Here is a 22,049-nt window from a genome sequence, read left to right as displayed (position 1 = left end):
CAATTCCTTAAATGCACATTTAGGAGCGAGAAGGCTCCCCAGAGGAGCTATATCCTCTGCGGTTTTCACCTGTGGCATGTAAACAAAGACACGTGAGAGAGAAAGGAAAAGAGGGGGAGAGATAATCCGTGGCCCCATGGATTCCGGCTGGTTGGATAATATAAATTAACATTCTGATTAATAGTGGGTCGGTGAAATAAGGCATGTTTAATGAGAAAAATAACATTAATATTCTCTAAAATATAAACATAGCAGAGCTACTGTCGGACACACAGCTTCATTTGTAAGTGCATTCTTAGAGAGACGCACGAGAAACAGCAGGTTTAGGCCTGCACGATATTGGAAAAAAACTTACATTGCGATATTTTTTTTCCCTGCGATATATATTGCGATACGAAAAGATCTAGAAAAAGACTAATTTTTACAAGAGGACATAAATAGCTTATTTAGAAATACTAAATCATTCTCAACTACTGGGGTGATTTTGTAGGAGTGCATCTACAAAGAAAATAAAAACCAGTCTTTGTTGAACTTTAATGCTTTACAAAAACCAAAGCAAGTAAGCGTGGGGTTACTCTTCTGAAGTGATTTTTGGAGAGGGAAATTAGGAAGAAATACACTGGTTGACTGACATGACACCATTGTATTCATATAATATCAATCCAGGCTAAAGTGAATGATATTAATGCATGCATGTTGCTTCCTCTAAATTTCAGGTTGTGGTCGACTAGCGGGGCCTGCTTTGGTTGTTTGATAAATTGATTAAAATTGATCATGATTGGTTTGCTGTGCATGCAGAGCCTGCATGTCACACTCTTGCAACAAACTGCATATCCAAGAGCACTTAAATCAATGTAAATGACGTTCTATCAGAAACAGACTGCTGTTGTAGATTAGTGTTACGTTTCCAGCGTCGCAGCTCCGAACCATAACGTTAGTTGGGACAGACGCCTTGTTTCTTTAGGCTAACTATGTTAGCTTTAGCCTGGCTGGTAGCAGCTTTCTGCGGTGGAAAATGGCCGGGATATGTCGTGATTACGTTGGATTAATCAGGTGATTTAGTTTGTCTTTGCAGCGAACATAAAACACTGACTACTGTAGCTTCACTACCCATGGAAAAGCATGTGCATCACTGTGTCAGCGGCAGCTGCCGCTTACGGTACTTTTCTACACACGGGAGAGCCTCACTTACCATAACAAACCCCCCGTCAGACTAACATGACCACCTGTCTTAAAGGGGAAGGGCCGGCCGGTAACAATCACGGAAAAGGAGAGCGGTGAGAGTTTACTTTTTTTTAATCAAGCAGCAAAGAAGATGTAGCGTCAACATCGCAACGTCCTGCGATGTGACTATCGCGCATGTGCACATCGCGATGTAGACGATGAAACAAAATATCGTGCAGCCCTAAGCAGGTTAGCTTTTTTTTATGTTGTTGGTAGATACTGTCAAGAATCTGGCTTGAACACAAGTGCAGAAATGCGAGGAAAAAGCAGCAGTAGAAATAAAAATAATTTAATGATATCACAAAGAGAGCTTACAAAAACACGCAAGCTGGAAATGTCCAAACACAGGAAAAATCAAAGAACACGGAAGAAACTGGAAGGAACTAACACACAAAGACGGAAGACGAATGGCGATCCACCAACAACAGACACAGAAAAAACAGGGACTAAATACACCAGGTAACGAGGACTAACAAGGGACAGGTGATCCAACAGGTGCAACAGGTGGAACACATAAGACAATCAGAAAAGGCGGGAAACAAACAAAGACAGGAAGACAAGTGACCAAGATGTAACCAAACAGTGGAATTCAAAATAAAACAGGAAGTTCATGAAAACAAGCAGAAAACATGAAACCAACTAAAACAAAGAAACTTGACACAGAACTGGTGAACAGGTGAAAGACATCAGACAATAACAAAGGCGGGAAAACCAAAAGACAGGAAGTAAAAACAAGAAACACTAAGGGGAACAGAAAAACTTCAAAATAAAACAGGAAATCCAAACACACAACAAACACAATAAGAGCGGGGCAGACGTGACACAAACGACTTTAAATTTATCTTCGACAGCCCTACACCACTTATGCAATACAAACCTTAAGCAATACTCTTTTTTCTGTCTAAATTGGTTGCATGTTTTCATACAAAAGGAGCTTTGCACACAGCCTTATCATAGCTTATATTTTATGACTGCTGTGCTTATATATTTTATGTAGTCTTGTTTGGGTGTTTACAGTGGTCAATTACATTTAAAAGGGTTCTGGTTCAAGTGAATTGTAGCACACCATAGTCAACTTTATTCAAATAAAACGTAATTTCCCACAAAATAATGGCTAGTAAAAATGCAATGTGGCTAGTAATTTTGGAAAACCACTAGCCACAGTGGCTGGTGAGCAAAAAAGTTAATGTCAAGCCCTGTTTATGTCGCTTTAAAATGAAGGCTCCAGACTGGATGTCTGTTTGTTGAATGCCTGTTGCCTCAACTCCTCTCTCCTTAGCTGCGTTTCAATAGTGGTTTAACATTAGCCTGGTCCTACCAGACTCTCGTACATTTCATTTGTACAGAGAGTCTGGCCTCTCGCCATTGACAAGTGTTAACTTCCTTGAAGGCAGGTACTTTGTTGAAGTTTAAAACTATTGGATATTCCCAGAGCCACTCTGGATCTGCCATAACTAATCGCTAACGTTTGGTCGTGACGTATGTCATGTGCATGTGCAACAAGAGGGGAGACTGTCAAGGCTATTAGCATTAGCACCGCTAGCGTTAGCCTTAGCCAACTCCTTCGCCACTAACGGAGTGAGCTGGAAAATCAAACTTTTCCCGAACCCCGTGGGGAGGAGGGCCACAACATCATGGCCACCAACAAAACTCAGCAAAGATTGTTCTTGCTCGGGCTTTAACTTCTGGATAGTCTGCGGTGTTGCCACAACGGACCGAATGGCTTCGCTCGCATCTTTCTAGCGCGTGTCCTCAATGTCATCGTTCTCAGCCACTCCCTCTGTTCGCTGATTGGACCGCCATAAACTTTGGTCGAGAAAACCCAAGACTATACCGCAAACCCAGACGGAGTACTGAAGCGAAATAAAAATTGAGCGGAAGTACGTAGGAGGGCGGAGCCAGGCTAGTTTAACATACCCTCGTTCACTTCCCCTAAGCACTTGCCCTCGGGGGAATCCCAGCCGCCATCTCAAGTGTCGTTCCATTTGTCTTAAAAACTGAAGTGAACTTGGTGAGATCGACCCTTGGGAGGGCAGAGAGAGCGAGTGAACAGCGATGGTCACTCTAGAGATGGATATCACCCACAATGCATTTGGTGCAATAAAATACATCCATGGTTACGTGGCAGTAATGTACAATTGCTAAAACTCCTGTTTCTGACCACCGAAGGAGAAGATATTTACTAAATAGTTGTATGTGTGATTTCTTCCAACATTATCTGTAAATGCATGGAATAAATTCTGTTTTTGCAAGATATAACCATTAACATATTTAATTATGATACAGATCACAAACTTTCTAAATCAGAAACTCTTGCAGCTGATTACCAAGCCTCATTGAAATGAGTCTGCAGGTAAATATGATGTGTAAAAAGCAGTAATAATACTTTTTAGAAATATTTGTATAGTCTCTTTATACAAGAAATAGGCTACTTTACAATAAGAAAATTGCATGACATAAGCAGACATAGATTGAACATAAAAACAGGGATGGAATACCATAATTAATGGAAATAAGATGGAAAATAAACGCACTTAAAGCAGTAGCGCTAAGCTTACAACTGGCGGTCGATCCGTACAGTCTGGGCTGAAAGTGAACAAGGACAGGTGTGTTCCATTTCAATCCCCCCCTCGTGCCCCCCAGTTCGGTTTTTGTTGACATTAAATTTCTTTGGAGTGTCCATGGTAATGTCATCCTGATTAATGTCAAGTTGTCATTACAAAGACATCCCAAACAAATTTAATGTCAACTTGTCATGACCAAGACAACTTCTGGTAATGTCACTTTGATTAATGTCAAGTTGTCATAAATAAGACAACCCAAACAATATCAACTTGTCATGACAAAAACCGGAGGACACTTAATGACAGAATAAATGTTTATGACACGTTCATAACAGTGTCATGTCACGATTGTCGATACCTTCAAGTAAAGTGTTACCAGAAGTTTTAATATTTGAAGTGTGGTGGTTTGTTTAAAGTGTGAATAATCTGTCGAACACTTTTTTAACAACCGCAAGAAATTAAAAGATATTATTTGATACACATGTTTATAACGTATACCAGAAGCTAAAAGAAACAGCGGAAGGATGGTTGATGTTGTGATGTTTGTTTTGTCTGCAGCCATCCCTTCCTGTTCTGTACACACTGTCTAGCCAAGCAACCCATGAAGCTGTCCACCTCCTCTGTAGGATGCTGGTATTTGATCCGGTGAGTCATTCTGCTATACATAGTTTTGCATTGTGTTTTGTTAATGAATGAAACTCATTCAGTGAGTCCTAATTATGGATATGTTCTGCATAACACAGTATACACAGTCTGTGTGCCTGTTATGACAATGGCCTGTTTGAAGCAAGCAAAAAAGTAAAATAGAGGAGACTAACTTGGGCACCTGTGCTTTAGTTAAAGAGATTCACATTTTAATTAGAATGATAGTATTTTACCAGAAGAGAGAAACACTGATAAACCAAGTTGATTCAATCTCATAACCTAAAGGTTTGCTACAAATCTATGACTCGGTGTATAGTAATATACTTCAAACATACAAGAACATGTAATCAAGGTCTTTATAAATGGAAAATGTATTTAACTACTAGGAATACACATTACTGAGTAAACACCTGCATAATTGAATGAATGAAAACTAACAGATTATTGCATAAATAACAAACAGTAAACAAGGTATTTGCAAGCTGTACAAACCTCAATTCCAATGAAGTTGGGACATTGTGTAAAACGTAAATATAAACAGAATTAAATATTTTGCAAATCTTTTCCAACCTATATTCAATTGAATAAATTACAAAGACAAGGTATTTAATGTTCAAACTGATACATTTTATTGTTTTTTTTGCAAATATTCCATCATTTTGAATTTGATGCCTGCAACACGTTCCAAAAAAGCTGGGACAGGGGCAACAAAAGACTGAGAATGTTGAGGAATGCTCAAAAAACACCTGTTTCGAACATTCCACAGGTGAACAGGTTGTTCATGATTGGTTCACAAGCAAGGATGGGGCGAGGTTTACCACTTTGTAAACCGTGCAGTCCAGATCTGTCTCCCATTGAAAATGTGTGGTGCATTATGAAGTGCAAAATACGACAATGGAGACCCCGGACTGTTGAGCAACTGAAGTCGCACATCAAGCAAGAATGGGAAAGAATTCCACCTACAAAGCTTCAACAATTAGTGCCCTCAGTTCCCAAATGCGTATTGAGTGTTGTTAAAAGAAAAGGTGATGTAACACAGTGGTAAACATGCCCCCTTTCCCAGCTTTTTTGGAACGTATTGCAGGCATCAAATTCAAAATGAGTGAATAGTCACAAAAAACAATAAAATGTGTCAGTTTTAACATTAAATATCTTGTCTTTGTTGTGTATTCAATTGAATATAGGTTTGCTTAGCAAATCATTGTATTCTGTTTTTATTTACGTTTTACACAACGTCCCAACTTCATAGGAATTGTTTTGTATTAAACCAACACAGCCGCTGAGATTTAAGAAGGGAGACTATACCACAGGGAGCCCAAATTGCCCTAAATCTTTATCTACAAAACCAGGAGAGCATCAACCCTAATAGGTAAGCAATGTTTGACCAACTTGGATGGATGGATGTAGACACTGCCTGTGGGAGGATGACAGTGGGAGGCCGCGTATGTCCTGAAGGGCCTGAGAAACTCGTATTCCTTAGCTTGTTCTTTCCTTTGGAGCAGTTTTGCCTGGTCATTTCTGTCTCTTTCTGCAGCAGTAGGTGAAGCTTCAGGTCACAACCAGATGGTTACCAGAGAGGTGTTGTCACTGTTTCTTAAGCTCTGACTTTTGGCGAGTCTGAACACAAAGCTAGAGTAGGATGGTCGTAGTTAAACTGGAGCAGGTTCTCAAAGTCTTTGCAAGCTTCTTCGTTGCTTTGTTCCAATTCAATGGATCCATTTTGAGTTTAGTCGCACATGGGCACTTTGGGCTGCTTGCGTTAGAGAAGATGGTGTTGCAGGAGAACAGTAAAGTTCCGAGAATAAGAGGGAGCAGGGGGTCTCGGCCACAGGGTCATTGAGACGCAGACTGAAACATGCACAGATTTGTAAAAAGAGAAGAAGAGAAGAAAAAGCATGCCATTCCGGTGACGTCTCTATTTAAGGTCTTGGTCCGAGGGTAGTGTCAAAAATCACTTTGGCCCCTCTCTTGCCCTTAACTTCCCTGACATTAATTCTTCTCAACTAATCTTTCTCTTTTTGACATTAAATATCCTTAGTTTCACTCACCTAACTCCCATAATTGAAACCTAGAGATATTTAGCTGCATGTAGAATACAAACATGGTTAACATTATTATTTAGCATAAAAACATAATAAAATATTTTAAACATTTGTAGCATGAATGGCCTTTTGGTGAGTTACTGAACTCATCCAGAACTGGACTCTGGGCAAGTCTGTTGGACCCAGGACAGAAATTCCACTTTATGACCCCTTTAACCCCCACCCTGAGACCTGCTAATGCTCTTACATTCCAGAAGAGTATAAACTGCATCAGACTACACAACCGGAAATTCTAATCTAGAACTAAAAGACAATGATGTTTACATTTTAAGAAACGTGTATGATAGTTACCCAAATGCCTGATCTCTCTCTCTCCCTCAACCGGTCGAGGCAAATTGCCGCCCACCAAGAGCCAGGGTCCGTCTGAGGTTTCTTCCTGTTTAAAAGGAAATTCTTTTCTTGCTGCTGTCACACTAAATGCTTGCTCTTGGAGGGAATTGTTGTGTCTTTGTATCTGTATCTGTAAAGTGTCCTGAGATAATTACTGTTATGATTTGACATTATAAATAAAATTGAATTGAACTGATTAGAAGATGTGAAAGCTGCATCTCACACACTTGAAAGGATGTGCTGTGAGAAAGTCGGGGGGGGGGAGTGACTACAACGTATGGCACCTTGACCTCATTTATAAAACTGTGCGTAAATAAGAGGCTTTTATTTCCCCGTCGACAGTTCGTTTGTTTAAATATCACAACACATGTCCATCATAAGATTGACGGGAACCTGTGGTTAACTGTCTTTTTGGAGTTAAACTCCACAAGCGTGTCGTGCGGCTCACCGGCAAAGACCGTTGCAGTGCTTGCGTCACTCCCTTACCCCTCCTACCTGTCCCTATGGCCACTTGGCCAGTGGGAATGCAAACGGAAAAAAAGATTATATATATATATATATATATATATATATATACACTATGATACTGTATATGATAACCATATTAAAATGATGTGCTCTGCCAGACTGAGGCATCGAAAACAGCATCAGTGTAAACATTATTTGTACTTGTATTTACATATGAGAATAAATTCCATGACATGCAAATATCATTATAGAACATACTGTATTTGAGTTTTCTTTTTGCAAATATATCTTCATTTGAATTTAGATACTATCTTGTTTTATTTTGTCTTTTTCACCGCAGATCAATCAAACAGGTGCTTGTGTATTAATTGTAAGAATGGCTTTTGAATTCTTTATATTATTAATGACAGGCAATATTTAGATTTATTTTACACAATGGTCTCTGTTTCACACAAGTTCTTGCGTTTCATCTGTTGTCGGTGTCGCCGTTTTGTCATTTCACCCCTTTCTGTGCGTACTCCTGGGTCAGAGTCCAGAGTGTAGGTTTTAATAGACACCCTGCTCCAACTCCCCCCTTAACACACAAGAAGAATAACAGATTTAATGATACAACCCATACAACTGAATAGACAATGTATACCCGTAACACCCAAAATAAGATGCATCCCGGGCTCTATTAGAGCAACTCAAATGAGCCTCACCCCGCACCTTCACAATATAAACGTAATATAATCAGACGTTCACACACTTCATCTCTATCCATCTTAACAGTTCCCATAGCACAATAGTTTAAATAAAATAATTCACATAACTGAGTTCACACATACCATTTAACGCAGCCTTAGCACCCAAGGAAAAACCACTGCCTCACGCTGCCAGGCAGTCGGCGTGCCGCCAGCATGATTGTGTGACCATCTCCACATGCTGTCATCAGCAGCGTGTCCGGCTACCGTGCATGCAACCACTCGTAGCTGCAGCGCCTTACATAATAGTTCCATAAAAGTTCCAATCTGTTATTCTGTTTCAATCCTTCATACGCAGATACTATATATATATATATATATATATATATATATATAAGGGGTGTCAATCGATTAAAAAATTTAATCTAATTACGTACTCTGATTAATTATTCAAAATTAATCGCATACATAATTAATGGTGCCTGAACCGATACTTTTTAATAAAGTAAGAAAAGAAAAAAAAAAAAGGGGTACTAAACAACAGTTGGTGACATTAAAGAACGGCTTGTTTATTGCTAAGGCCATATGGTCAAAATTTTATGATTTAATGTATAACAATAACTTATTTCATTAGTAAATTGCTGTTGAACGACAAACAACCACCAGATGGGAAAGACATTTACAATAATTTCACAAGGCTGTAGTTTACCAGCTTCATTGAACGCACCGTCTGTGTTTTTCCTACGGCAGCTACAGATTGTTACATACCGGTGTTGAATCCTCTACAGTAAAACACAGTCAAACTTTACACCGTTTAGCGTTAGCTGTCAACATTTTAACCGTTTTTAATCCAGCTACTAGCTAGCGGTAGGTTAACGTTAGCTGTTAGCTGCTAGTTAACACGCTGCACGTGTTAACACCGCTGCACGTGATGCTAGTTAACACGTGCAGCGTGTTAACTAGCGTCACGTGCAGCGGTGTTTGTGTTGTCTGTATCGTCTTCAGAGCATCAGAGAGAAGCGCAGACATATCAGTGGCACCAGATTTCGGTAGCCAGGGTTGGCAGGAAGAAGATTTTTACAAGTAAATGTTCCAATTAATGATCCAGGCAGCACATCTCGTCTCCCTCCTTCATCTTACAGTCGAATGGTGGCTAGAACGGCTCCGGGTCAAACGTCAATATGGAATGGATTAATCTGCGTTATTTTTTTTAACGCGCTATTTTTTCTCAGATTAATTAATCGAAATTAACGCGTTATTTTGACAGCCCTAATGTATATATGTATAAGCGATACCTTTTATATACATCTATATAGTCATGTAAGAGTGCCTCAGTTTTTTTTGTTGTGACCTCATCACTAATTATGTGATGCTTTTCAATGTTTTGATGTGTATAATACTGTGTATAATGTGTACAATATTCCATTCTGTTTTCATGCTGAATAATAATGTTAGTGATGTTTGTTTTCTACTTGCAGCTAAATATCTCTAGGTTTCAATTATGGGAGATTTAGGTAAGTGAGTCTAGAAATACTTAATATCAGAAAGAGAAAGTTCAGTTTAAAATATGTTAAGGGTCAGAAAGTTGTGATGGGAGGGATTAGTGACTCTGGACACTGCCCTTTTCGGACCAAGACCTTTAAGTAAGAGATGACTTGCATGCTTTTTGAGCAGTAGCTCAGTGTGTAGGGACTTGGCTTGGGAACCGGAGGGCAGCCCCCTAACTCTGACATCTCTCTAATTAGTGCATGTATACTGTATCTCCTGGGCATGTGTGTGTATTTAAGGCCTGTGTTTAATATGTGTAACAACAGAGTGTAAAAATGTAATTTGCCCTTGGGGGATTAATAAAGTATGCCATATTCTTCTTTTACTTTCTCCTGCAACCCCTTTTTCGGACAATCCTTTTGTCCTTTTTTTCCTTCTCTAACACAAGCTGCCCATGGGCCCATGTGTCGACGGACTAAGTCCAAACGAAGCGCTGAGGAAGTGCAAATACTTTGAGAAACTGCTCCAGTTCAACCAAGATCATCTTCTCCATCTCTGTGTTCCAACTCGCCAAAAATTGGAGCTAAAGAGCTAGCTCTAATACGTTCGGTCGTCATCTGATGGTGACCCGAAGCTTTGCCTACTGCTGCAGAGAGGGACAGAAACAGCCCTGCGGAGCCACTTCGAGGGGACAAGCCAGTTGAGGAAAGTGAGTTTCTCAGTCCTTACAGAACCGCCGCCGCTGACTTTCACCATCGTCCTCCCGCAGGCATTGTCTACAACTATCTCTCCATCTGAGTAGGTCAAATCTTGCTCACCTGTTAACCAGGGTTGATGCTCTCTGGATTTTGCTGGGAACAAGTAGGGAAATTAGCGCTCTCTGTATTAAAGTCTCCCTTCTTAAATCTGAGCTGCTGTCCTGATTTTATACATCTTGCCAATTACCTTGTTTATTGTTCACGTTAATCTAAGTTAGTGTCATCCATAGAAATAATTTCTTTCTATGTTTTCATCCATTCCATTCTTTCATTAATTTTTTATGCTTTGCTGATTTAGTGGTGTGTATTCTTATTAGATAAATAAATTCCTCATTTACTAAGAACCAGATTACGTGTTTTTGTGGGTTTAGTACATTGAGTCATGGACTCACTTTTGTAGCTGACCCTCAGATTATGAGATTAAAACAAGGTGGTATATCAGCTTCTCTCCTGTTGTGTGGTGCCCTGAATTTATTATCATTTAAATATTAACAAATTATTGCTATTAGGCTGTAGAGTGCAGGCATTTTATGATAAAGTAAATATTCATTAATGTTAATTAACCACCCATATACGCTACACATCAAACTATTGAAAAGCAATCACGTGTGTATGCAGGATTTAAACAGAAAATAAATGATTACACTTTCACAAGCTTGCTTGGGTGCTGTTCCCCCCTCTTCTGAGGAGCACAAAGGGGGTTGGGATGCCATGTGTTTGGAGCACCCTCTTCTCACAGCATGTGTGGTATGACATATCTTTCAGGTTGTATAAGTATCCTTTGATCAGGCATTTGGATACTCAAAACATGTTACTTAAAATGCAAAAAGTCAGTTTCTTTGGTTCTGGATTAAAATCTCCAGCTGTGTCCTCTGATGCAACTTCTACTCTTCTGGAATGTAGAGCATTAACAGATCTCAGGGCTGTAAAGTGGACTCCCTGTCCTGGTTTTTCCATTACTGTCACCCTGTTTTCTTACTAGTCCACTTCTGGATGAGTTCAGAAACTCACTTGAAGTCGTCAAGTTGGGGCGCCTGGTTCGCACACTTGGTTGATCGTGCACCCCATGTAGAGAGGCGCAGTCCTCGTCACAACGGCCATAGGTTCGATTCCTGTGGCCCTTTGCTGCATGTCATCCTCCTCTCTCTCTCTCACTTTCCTTGCTTAATCTGTCCAATCAATAACAAGCCAAAAAAATAATCAGTACCTTGGTCCACTAGACCTGTATTCTAATACTATATATAATAAAATAATATGGGATAATTGAAAGAACTTAACAGAGTAATATAATTCTCTTTCCCCTCTCTCTCTCTATCTCAAATTCAAATTGCTTGATTGGCATGAATGTCAGGAAAACAATATTGCCAAAGTGTCAAGGATAATACAATTCAATGATAACAAGATGAGAAAAAAATGCATAAAAAATACATATATTAATGTCTACATTGATTAAACAGAAATATATAAAAAAATAAATAAAAAGAAAATCATAGGAAAAAATAAAAACCTGTGTGTGTCGATAATTCATTTGTTTAGGGTCAATAAAGAAACAACAGTATATTAATATAAAATCGTTAAATGTAAGAAAGAAAAAAACATGAAAAACACAAAGTATAGGACTAAATGAGCAGGTAGGAGAGCTGTGAGGAGATGAACAGGCTGTGACATGCACTCACATATCTCGCTGCTTCTACAGCGCTGAGACTTTTTGTTTGTTTGAGTTTACACTTAATTTTCGTAAAGAACTGTGTTTAAATATTTTTATAAGTGCTACATCGTAGCAGGAAGTGCTGCTCTGTCTCCATCCATCTCTGTGGACAGAGCTGACACAGCCTGTCTTCTCTAGGCAGCCAGGTCTGTTTGTGTGGGCCAGTCTCTATGGCCAGTCTGTGATCACTGAGTCTGTATAGTTAATGACTTCTCTAGGCAGCCAGGTCTGTTTGTGTGGGCCAGTCTCTATGGCCAGTCTGTGATCACTGAGTCTGTACATAGTTAATGACTTCTCTAGGCAGCCAGGTCTGTTTGTGTGGGCCAGTCTCTATGGCCAGTCTGTGGTCACTGAGTCTGTATAGTTAATGACTTCTCTAGGCAGCCAGGTCTGTTTGTGTGGGCCAGTCTCTATGGCCAGTCTGTGATCACTGAGTCTGTACATAGTTAATGTCTTTCTCAGCTTCTGATCAGTCACAGTGCGTAGATAGTTTGCCACTGTGTACGGTCTGCTTGGAGCCAAATAGCAGTGAAGTTTGTTTAGAGTTTTTGTGGTAGATGTCCAATAGTTAATATACTTTTTCTTTTCTTTAGCTATGACTTGGTTGGGCTAGATTGTGTGAGGGTTGTCCTGTTAGAAGAGGTGAGCCTCAGGAACAGCTGGCTGAGGGGAATCTTCTCCTCTTGGCAATGGAGGACTTTGTAATGGTAGAATTCAGGGTCACTTGATTTTAGGTGTTTGTAGAATTTTATTGCCCTTTTTTGTATCTTAATTAATTAATTAAATACTTTTTTTATAGCATAGAATGCCCTTCTTCCTTTGTCTCTGAGATCATTAACTGCCAGATTAAAATCCCCTGTAGATGTAATTTTTAGTCCTAAATATGTGTAGCTGTGTGTGTGTTCTATGTCAGGGGAGCCCAGTAAGAACCTGGTTGGGTTTCTCTGACATCTGGGTCATTTCTGGAAGACCATAACTCTAGTCTTTTCCAAATTAACTGTCAGGGCCCAGGTCTTGCAGAAGTTTTGTAGATGATCCAGTTGCTGTTGTAACACCTCCTTAGATGGGGCTAACAATATTAGATCATCTGCAAAAAGTAGACATTTAATTTCTGTGTCAGACAGGGTGAGACCTATGATTGTTCTAATGATTTTGCCAATTCATCTATATAAATGTTAAACAGGGTGGGGCTGAGACTGCAGCCCTGTTGAACCCCTTTGCTTTGAATCTATTTCCATATTTCCACTTATATACATTGTTTTAATACTATCATAGGTATCACAGCTTTTTCAATTAATTTTAGGAACAGACCATTATGCCAATTTGAGTCAAATACTTTTTCTAAATCTACAAAACAAGAGAAAATGTTGTCTTTGTTTTGGTGGACATTATTAATGAGGGTGTGTGGTTTAAAACCAATCTGACTCTTGCTCAGGGCATTGTGTTCACTGAGGAAGTCTTGCAGTCGGCTGTTTAGGGTGCTGCAGAATAATTTCCCCAGGTTGCTGCTGTCACAAATGCCTCTGTAATTGTTTGGATTCAATTGATTTCCATTTTTAAAGATTGGTGTGATAATGCCTTTGCTCCAAATGTCTGGGAAATGTCCAATGCTAAGAATGAGGTTGAATCATTTTAATATGGCAGTATTGAATTTATGGTTGGTAAATTTCAGCATTTCATTTAAATACCATCAAGACCGCTGGCCTTCCTTGGTTGAAGGGCCTGGATTTTAGCCAGTAGCTCTTGTTCAGTAATTTGATGGTCTTTAACGACTGATTCCAGAACTTGTAGATTGTTTGGCCAAATTCATTGTGATGGTACTATATAGGTTTTCAAACTGTTTTTTCCATATTTCACCATTTTGAATAGCCAATTCTTCCTTGTGTGGTTTACTGAAAGAGTTCAATTTTATCCCAGAACTTATTTAAGTCAATAAATGTCAATGTAGATGTAGTTCTGAGTGTTTCCCAGTATTGGAGGCGAACTTCAGGATTGTCAGGTTGTCTGTGTTTTTGGATTTGATAAACTTCTGAGAGTTTTTCGCAGATGTCTGCAGTCTATGTCAAACCACTTTTTATTTGTTGATGTTTTTGATCTGTGTTGATTATTTTTCAGATTGGATAAATCTTCCACATTGTCAAATGTGTTGTAAATGTCTGGTACAGCCTGATGCAGGCCATCATTACTGCGGTGATTTGAAGTGTAAAAAAATTGTATTATTGCGATTGAATTGAATAGTTCAGTTTACCGGGTTCTGCTGCAGGAGGGTCTGTTACTGTCTTTCCAATGTAGAGTGTGATTTTGCTGTGGTCAGATAAGGGTGTTAGGGGGCTAACTGTGAATGCTCTCAGACAGAAGGGGTCTAGGTTGATTATACTATACTCTACTATTCCATCCATCCATCCATCTTCATCCGCTTATCCGGGGTCGGGTCGCGGGGGTAGCAGCTCCACTATTCTACTATGCTATTGCCAAGAGGAGAGCTGTGTGTGTAGTTACCAAACGAGTCCCCTCGAAGCCGACCGTTAGCCATGTACAGACCCAGTGTTCGACAGAGCTGCAGTAGTTGGTGCCCACTTTTGTTGACACTTTTGTCAAAGTTGTTTCTGTGGGGATGTGGAGGGAGGGGACTGCTGATTTGGGTAGGGTTGTGTCATTTGTGCCAACAACCTCTCTTTATTTTGAGCCAAATTGAAAATTCGCATTTTTTTATTAATTCTATTAAGTGTACTAAGCATTCCTCCTGAATCTCTGGGTTACTTCTTTCAGTTTGGTGGATGGGAACACTATCTCTCTGTAGCCTAAGGGACAACCAGTGGAAATGTCCCCTCTACTCCAGGTCTCCTGCAAAACAAATACATCTACATCTCCTAACTCTATTACACTATTATGATAGTAATTATTGCACAAGATCCAGTACGGTTACCCATGAAAGTCAACATATTGCCTGTGAGGGTCATTCAGTGTAAAGAGGAGTTGAGTGTGGTTTTGGCCCAGAGTAAGAAACTGTTCTTAAGTCTGGTGGTCCGTGCTCTGATGGTCCTGTAGCGCCTGCCAGAAGGCAACAGGTTAAACGGGGTGTACAGGATGGGAAGAGTCCTTCAGAATGTGTCTGCTAAGTCCGCAGGAGCGAGAGGTTTCTACCAGGGAGGGCAGAGCACAGCCGATAATTTTCTGTGACAGTGAGCCTCTGAAGAGCTCTCCTGTCTGCTGCTGAGCTCTATTTCCTGAAGTCAATGGTGAGTTCCTTGGTTTTTGTATTGTGTTCAGTGTTGTGTCCGGTTGTGTGCTGATTGTCAATTTCTGGACATCATCTCTGCAGGCCGACTCTTCACCCCTTGAGATGAGTCTCACCACAGTGGTGTCATCTGTGAATTTGATGATGGTGTTGGCCTTGTGAAGAGCCGGTGCTGAGCGTGAGGGTGGAGGAGAGCTGGGGGCAAGTTTAACAATTTTCAGGCGGTTTGTGAGGAAGTCCTTTATCCAGGCGCAGGTTGGAAGGGTGGGGTCTAAGTCAGACAGTTTGCTGACTAGTATGTCTGGAATGATATTATTGAAGGCTAAGCTAGAGTCTATGGAGATAGATTCCCAGGTGTTCTAAATGACTCCGCATGGTGTGAAATGCTATGGCGATGGCGTCGTCCATGGACCTGTTTGCTCTGTAAGCAAACTGATGTAGGTCAAAAGTGGGGTGGAGGCTTTGATGTGCTGTGAGACCAGTCTTTAAAAACACTTCATGACTACTGAAGTGAGTGTGATTGTTAAGACTGCTGATAAATAAAGGTTTGACATGTGCAGAGGACAACAATCCTGTCTGTATCAGGACTTTATTTTCCACATCACAATCTACCAGTCGGTAATGGGACCAATATGTTAGTTTTGACACACATAATACACACAGACCTTTGTAGTAATTATTGATTGAACATTATCTCTACAAACAGTGTGTCATTTGTTCCTTGTCAACAGCAGCAGAACAGAACAGTCAAGTTAAATGCGCCATGCACATAAAGGGAAACTATATTTTAAGTTCAGCATCATGCTTTGCCCACTTATTCTACTGTGGCAATACACAGTCTGATTTTTAGAACATTATATAATTATGCATGTTCATTAATCTGCATCTGTTGGTGATCTGAACACACATACACTTTATCATCTGTTCTCTCAGATGATCTGAACTGTAATCAAGGCATGGTAACCACAGCAACAATTATACATGTCACCTTGTGCCTAAAATGAAATCAGCTGTGTGTAAAACCAGCGCTTAATGGTATCCAGCATGAGAAACATCCATGTCAGTGAGCAGTGGATTTGAAACATTTTCTTACAGTAATTGACTTGGTTTTTAATATTTGCGGTGCAATTTTTGACTTGGCTGCCTGGAGAACACCCCCCCCTCTTATTTTCCACCTGCTCCATGCCACTTTATGCATTATGTTGGTTTAATTATAACACAACTGGCCTTATACATAAGCTACAACATAATTTGATCTAATTCATATTTTTGTCATCATTTGTTTAGTGGGAAGAAACCATCACAGCATTCAGAGAGCTGCCAAATACATGTGCCCAGTTTATTCATTCACTAATGATACTACTTTATTATGTTTGCCATAAACTTAACAATTACCATTTTAAACTCAAATTGTGCATATTGGTGACTAAAGTGACACTATTATACCATTAACATATTACGGTTTAAGATAACGTACATCATCTGAAATTGTTTATGCTTTGCCTTATTTCGTTATAGTTTTAACAAGTTGTACCAATTCAATAGTGTCATAATATATGGGAATGTCGGGGAGAGTGTGTTCTTAATAACCCTGTCAAGGGCCTTGCTTTTGTATAAAGTGAAAGATAAGGTTTAGCCCCCCTCCTCACCTCAATATTTTCATACTGTCAGTTAGGAGCTGAAAAAAGTTTTTTTGATTTCTCTTTACATGTATTCTGAGGCTTAGATGAATGTAAAATGTAGTTAATAATCTTGTCAATCACACACAACTTGTGGGTTTGGTCTCTAGTCAAAGAGGATTTCAGCAAAGGATGCCCTGGCTCATCCTTACCTGGACGAGGGTCGACTGCGCTACCATACATGCATGTGCAAATGCTGCTACACCACATCCTCTGGCCGTGTTTACACCAGTGACTTTGAGCCTGTCACTAATCCCAAGTTTGATGATGGCTTTGAGAAGAATCTGAGCTCTGTGAGACAGGTCAAAGGTAAGTTTATCTGCTGAGCTAAGTTACTGGTAGCCTTTATGTTTGCTGTTTTAAGACATTTCATTTTAACATTGACAAAGGGATCTAAAAAAGAGCAGTTGTTGACCCTTTCAGTAATAAGAAATGCAGGCTTCTTACTATTCACAGGCAATTTTATTCACATTCACTAAACAACACAATCTGCCAGAGTTGGCCTGTAGAATATTCTACCACCACTCTTTGTGAGTGAAATGCAGAGAAAACAGAACAAAACCGAGTACTAGCACTAGCAGCACATTAAGAATGTTTGTCTTCCATGGCAAAGCTGACTTATATAAATACAAGTCTTAAAAAGAGACATAACACTTAAAAGAGCACATCCAAAGTGTTGGAGATGACATACAGTAGTGACGGATCTTTACTCTTAAACACCCATGTCTTTATCTATTGGGGCAATCTGGTGCAATCTGGTAGGAGCACTACTGAGAAATCCAACTTGTGGCTACTGCACATGTACTTAAAGGTGCCCAGTGAAGTTTGTTTGTAAACAATCCCAAGTTATGATATTCAGGGCCAGATTCAATGCAGCTTTTGTGCCTGTTTTCAGGTGCGGATGTGATGCATTTTGTCCCAAACGTGCTGTATTTATTAAACAGACTCAGCAAGCTGGAGTCACAGTCTGCATGTTGTTTGTGCTAGTGTTTGCAGTGTGCATCTTTGCGTCTTTCTCGTCAGTGCATATGCATTTACAGTAAGGGAGAATCACGCAATAAATAACAGGATGATTACGTATTCCACTGGATTTACTAAGATCACTCTTTTGTGGGGAAAATTGTCTTCAGTCATAGGACTGATGTGGAGGAAACAACACGGCCTATGCCTCGGATTACCTGGGCTATATCGACGATGTTCCACTTCTGGGATTGTCCAGGTGCTGCCGGAAATTCTGCCGAATGTCCCTCATTTTAGGCCGGATGTCCCACACCTTCAGCTTTCTTTGTGTTGGCGTTCTAAACTCTGGTGGATTTATGAGGACTATGGTTAACTGCTTTTCAAATCTCTGCAGAGTAAATCGAGACAGCTAGCTAGACTGTCCAGTCTGAGTTTTCTAAACAACTTTTGAACGTACACATGTTCCACCAAAACAAGTTCCTTCCTGAGGCTATTTTGCAGAGGCACTGTTATTGTGTCCAGGGCTTAGAACCGCCCAAGATGATTGTGATTGGTTTAAAGAAATACCAATAAACCAGAGCATGTTTTTCTCCCATCCCGGAATTCTATGTGGACTAGCCAGACCCTCCACAGCGGTGTGGAGGAAGGTAATATAAGCTTTATCAAAGAGGAGAGTTTTGAGCTTACTCTGAGTCTGGGAACAATAAGTAACTCTGCATTCTGGGAGCGCAGTGTTCTAGTGGGGCAATAGGATACTATGAGCTCTCTAAGATATGATGGTGCCTGACCATTAAGAGCTTTGTAGGTCAGGAGAAGGATTTCAAGTTCAATCCTAGATTTTACAGGAAGCCAATGCAGAGAAGCTAATACGGGACAAAATATTATCTTTTTTGGAGAGTCTTAAGTGACTTGTTTGAGCAACCTGATAATAAGGAATTACAATAGTTCAGCCTCGAAGTACCAAATGCATTTGAGACAGAATGTGCTAAATTTTGGCAATTTTGGTGAAAAAAGGCGATTCTTGAGATTTGTTTTATGTGGGCATTAAAGGATATATCCTGATCAAATAACTCAACTAACAACTTAAGTTTTGTCTGAGTTTAACATCAGGAAATTATGTCCTTAATGCATGCTTGAAGTTTAACTAACTGATTGGTTTCATCTGGCTTGATCAATATATATAATTGGGTATCATCCGCATAATAGTGAAAGTTAATACAGTGTTTACTAATAATATTGCCTAGAGTCCAAACACCAAGCCTTGTGGAACACCATGTCTATCTTTTCATGAACTAAGATGGGTCTGATAAATAGGACTTCAACCAGCTTAGTGCGGTTCCCTTAATGCCAATTAAATGTTCCAGTCGCTATAATAAGATGTTATGATCAATAGTGTTGAATGCAGAACTAAGATCCAATAGGACAAGTACAGAGACAAGTGTGAAGCAATTAGAAGGTAATTTGTAATTGTCACTAGTGCCGTCTCTGTGCTATGAGTGTACTAAATCCTGAGTGAAAATCCTCAAATAAACTTATGTAGAAAGTCATAACTGATTAGCGACTACCTTCTCAAGGATCTTAAGCCCTATTCGCATGGGACTATTATTACCAGGTGACCTCATCAGATTTAGAAATTACCCCCTCACGTCTGTGTTTCATGCAGCATATTCACACAGGATAAGCAAAGTCCGTATTTTACTCACATTTACTGACATTATCCCCCACATATGATGTCAAGGCTTTTTATTTATTTATTGCCAACGCAGCCAATACAACCCCAAATCACTGAGATGCCGATTTGCACAGGACTAATACTATCACACAACCTCTGTTTGGCGAAATGTGGTAGGTAATTTGTGGTGGAATTTTTACTTTACAAATTACAGACATGGCAGATTTGCACAGGATTAATATCGACCTCCACAATTATTACAAATTACAAATTAGATATAGGTCTATAGTTGGCTAAGACCTCTGGATCGAGAGTGGGTTTTAAGAAGAGCTCACAGCAACTTTAAATGACTGTGGTACATAACCTGTTAATAAAGACATATTGATCATATCTAGTAAAAAAGTTTAACCAAGGGTAAAGCTTCTTTAAGTAGCCTAGTTGGGATGGGGTCTAAGAGACAGGTAGATGGCTTACCTGAAGAAATCTTTACCGTTAATTGGTGAGTTCGATAGGAGAAAAGCAGTCTAAATATATGTCAGGACCTAAAGGTTTGTGCTGTGAGTAGTTCTTTGATGTAGGGAGGGGCATTTCCATGGATGCACTGATGGGTGAGTAGGGAGAATTTATACTCGATCATGAAAGAGACAGGAAGCCAGTGGAGTGAGTGAAGGATAAGTGTGATTCGATAGTATTGTCCTACCATCATTAGGATCCTAGTGATTCTGTTTTGGATGTAATCCATCATATTTGTGTTGTTTCACCTTTGAGTGAAAAATGCTTACAAAGTAAAAGAAAACCCGTTACGTGATGTTGACTGATGTTTTTCTTTATATAAATGTGCATGTTTGTTTCCTTGTTATCAGTCTCCAAACAGATCATGGCTCTGCATATAGCTTACTTTAAAGGGGTGATAGAATGATTATATAGGGTATTTCACACTGTTCCTAACCCCAAATTCCCACCGGTTGCGGATTGTCTGTATATCGGCTCCGGAACGGCGGCGGAGTCATTAGGTTTCCATTAAAGTCAATGTGTGTATTTCCACTGACTGCAGAACGGCTGCGTTCTGACTCTGGCACAGCTCCGGCGATCCACAGCCCTCCGGAGCAGATATGCAGAGCTTCTATTTTTGCCGGACGCCGGAGAGCTCCGCAGCAATTCATCGCAGGGCAGATAATGCAGGACAGGAAGTCGAGCACAGAAGCAAAATAAAACACTGGTTCATTTTCAAAATAAAATACACCGTGCTCACGGCGGATCATATTTCCCTGCACTACACCTTGAAAACACAGCACAGAGTTGTTTCCCCTCTACTCCTCTGGATGGAAACAAACTGTTGTTGGTTTTGTGGTTCTATTCTACCTGAATTCGCAAGATCTCATGGGTCCTCGTGACTTCAGCTGTCAGTCATGGCCACAGCCGTTATGCAACAAATCCGGACCTGGTGGGTATTGACGGACGGTGGAGCACGGAGCCGATACGCAGCGGAGCCGGTCCACAGCAGTTCCGCATTCGGTGGAAATCCAGGGTTAAGGTCTCCAAATAGGGTATGTAACATTGGTTGGGCTGAAAATGGCCTGGGTGCTGTTCTATGTGCCCTAATGCAACCCTGTGAAATAGCCCTGGATTGAAACGAGAGGTTTTCTCCCTCATGAATATTTAGATGCGCTGCGCGCTGACTGGTTGGTTAACAACGAGCGACACACACACACACACACAACCCCACCCCTCTTTACAATGAGCTGAGCGAAGCTGCAGAGGCTCCACTGTTGCCAACTTAGTGACTTTGTCACTAGATTTAGCAACTTTTCAGACCCCCTCAGCGACTTTTTTTCAAAAAAGCGACTAGCGACAAATCTGGCGACTTTCTGTAGAAAAGATGCCAGTATTGTCCGGCGAGCGCGCTAAGGTATTTCTCTCTTGTGGCCGCCAAAACAGTCCCTTCTGTCTTCTGTTCTGTGACTGAGGAGCAGCCCCTCCCCTCTCTGCTTTCTCCTCATACAGCAGCACTGATCAGAAGGGGAGACAGCGAGTCAGCAAGCTTGTTAGGCCCGCAATCTCTTGTGGAGCATTATAACTTCGAAAAACCACAGGTTCCAGTTAATCTTATAATGGATATGTGTGTTGAGTTATTTAAACAAACGATAGGGGAAATAAACGCCTCTTGAACGCGAGTCTCCTGATAGAGCTCCAACCAGCTCACAGTGGGGTCTGTGAAGGTGGGAAAGCCATCGACCCCGGCAGGCACCCGCCGGCTGTCACGTCAGACAGTGGAGCATCTGAACTCCGACACAGTCGAACCAAATATGCAATTAGGCATAAATTTTTTGTAAAATGGCCCATATTTGAGCTCTACATAATTGATTTCTCGCATAAAAAAGTCTCAGAAGTGAATTTAGTAATGAAATAGCAGACGAACAATGTATAGATTGTCTAAGATCTGTGCAACCAACATTCAGAACATTAGCTGATCTCAGACCAGTGAACTGTCATAATTCAACTATGACAAGGTAAACTCGGTTTTGCATTC

At 40.3% G+C, this 22,049-nt stretch overlaps 1 protein-coding gene across 6 annotated transcripts in view; it reads left to right on the top strand.

The window, feature by feature from the left end:
- nlk2 (nemo-like kinase, type 2) overlaps positions 1-22,049 on the top strand; it is an 81,251-nt gene that overhangs the window by 44,358 nt on the left and 14,844 nt on the right. Inside the window, exons 9-12 of one of the 6 annotated variants that reach the window (XM_078245814.1) lie at positions 4,347-4,433; positions 5,710-5,802; positions 9,495-9,530; positions 9,953-9,973. In XM_078245814.1, the coding sequence (XP_078101940.1) occupies positions 4,347-4,433; positions 5,710-5,799 (177 nt within the window). In that variant the 3' untranslated portion in view covers positions 5,800-5,802; positions 9,495-9,530; positions 9,953-9,973. Of the gene's footprint in view, positions 1-4,346; positions 4,434-5,709; positions 7,117-9,494; positions 9,531-9,952; positions 10,410-16,997; positions 17,197-22,049 lie in introns of those variants that run through there. The other 5 variants (XM_078245813.1, XM_078245809.1, XM_078245811.1 and 2 more) reach the window with 5 other exon arrangements.

The sequence above is a fragment of the Sander vitreus genome, chromosome 3 (genome assembly GCF_031162955.1).
Source record: "Sander vitreus isolate 19-12246 chromosome 3, sanVit1, whole genome shotgun sequence".
NCBI lineage: Eukaryota > Metazoa > Chordata > Actinopteri > Perciformes > Percidae > Sander > Sander vitreus.
This window is presented reverse-complemented; position numbering and strand designations above follow the sequence as displayed.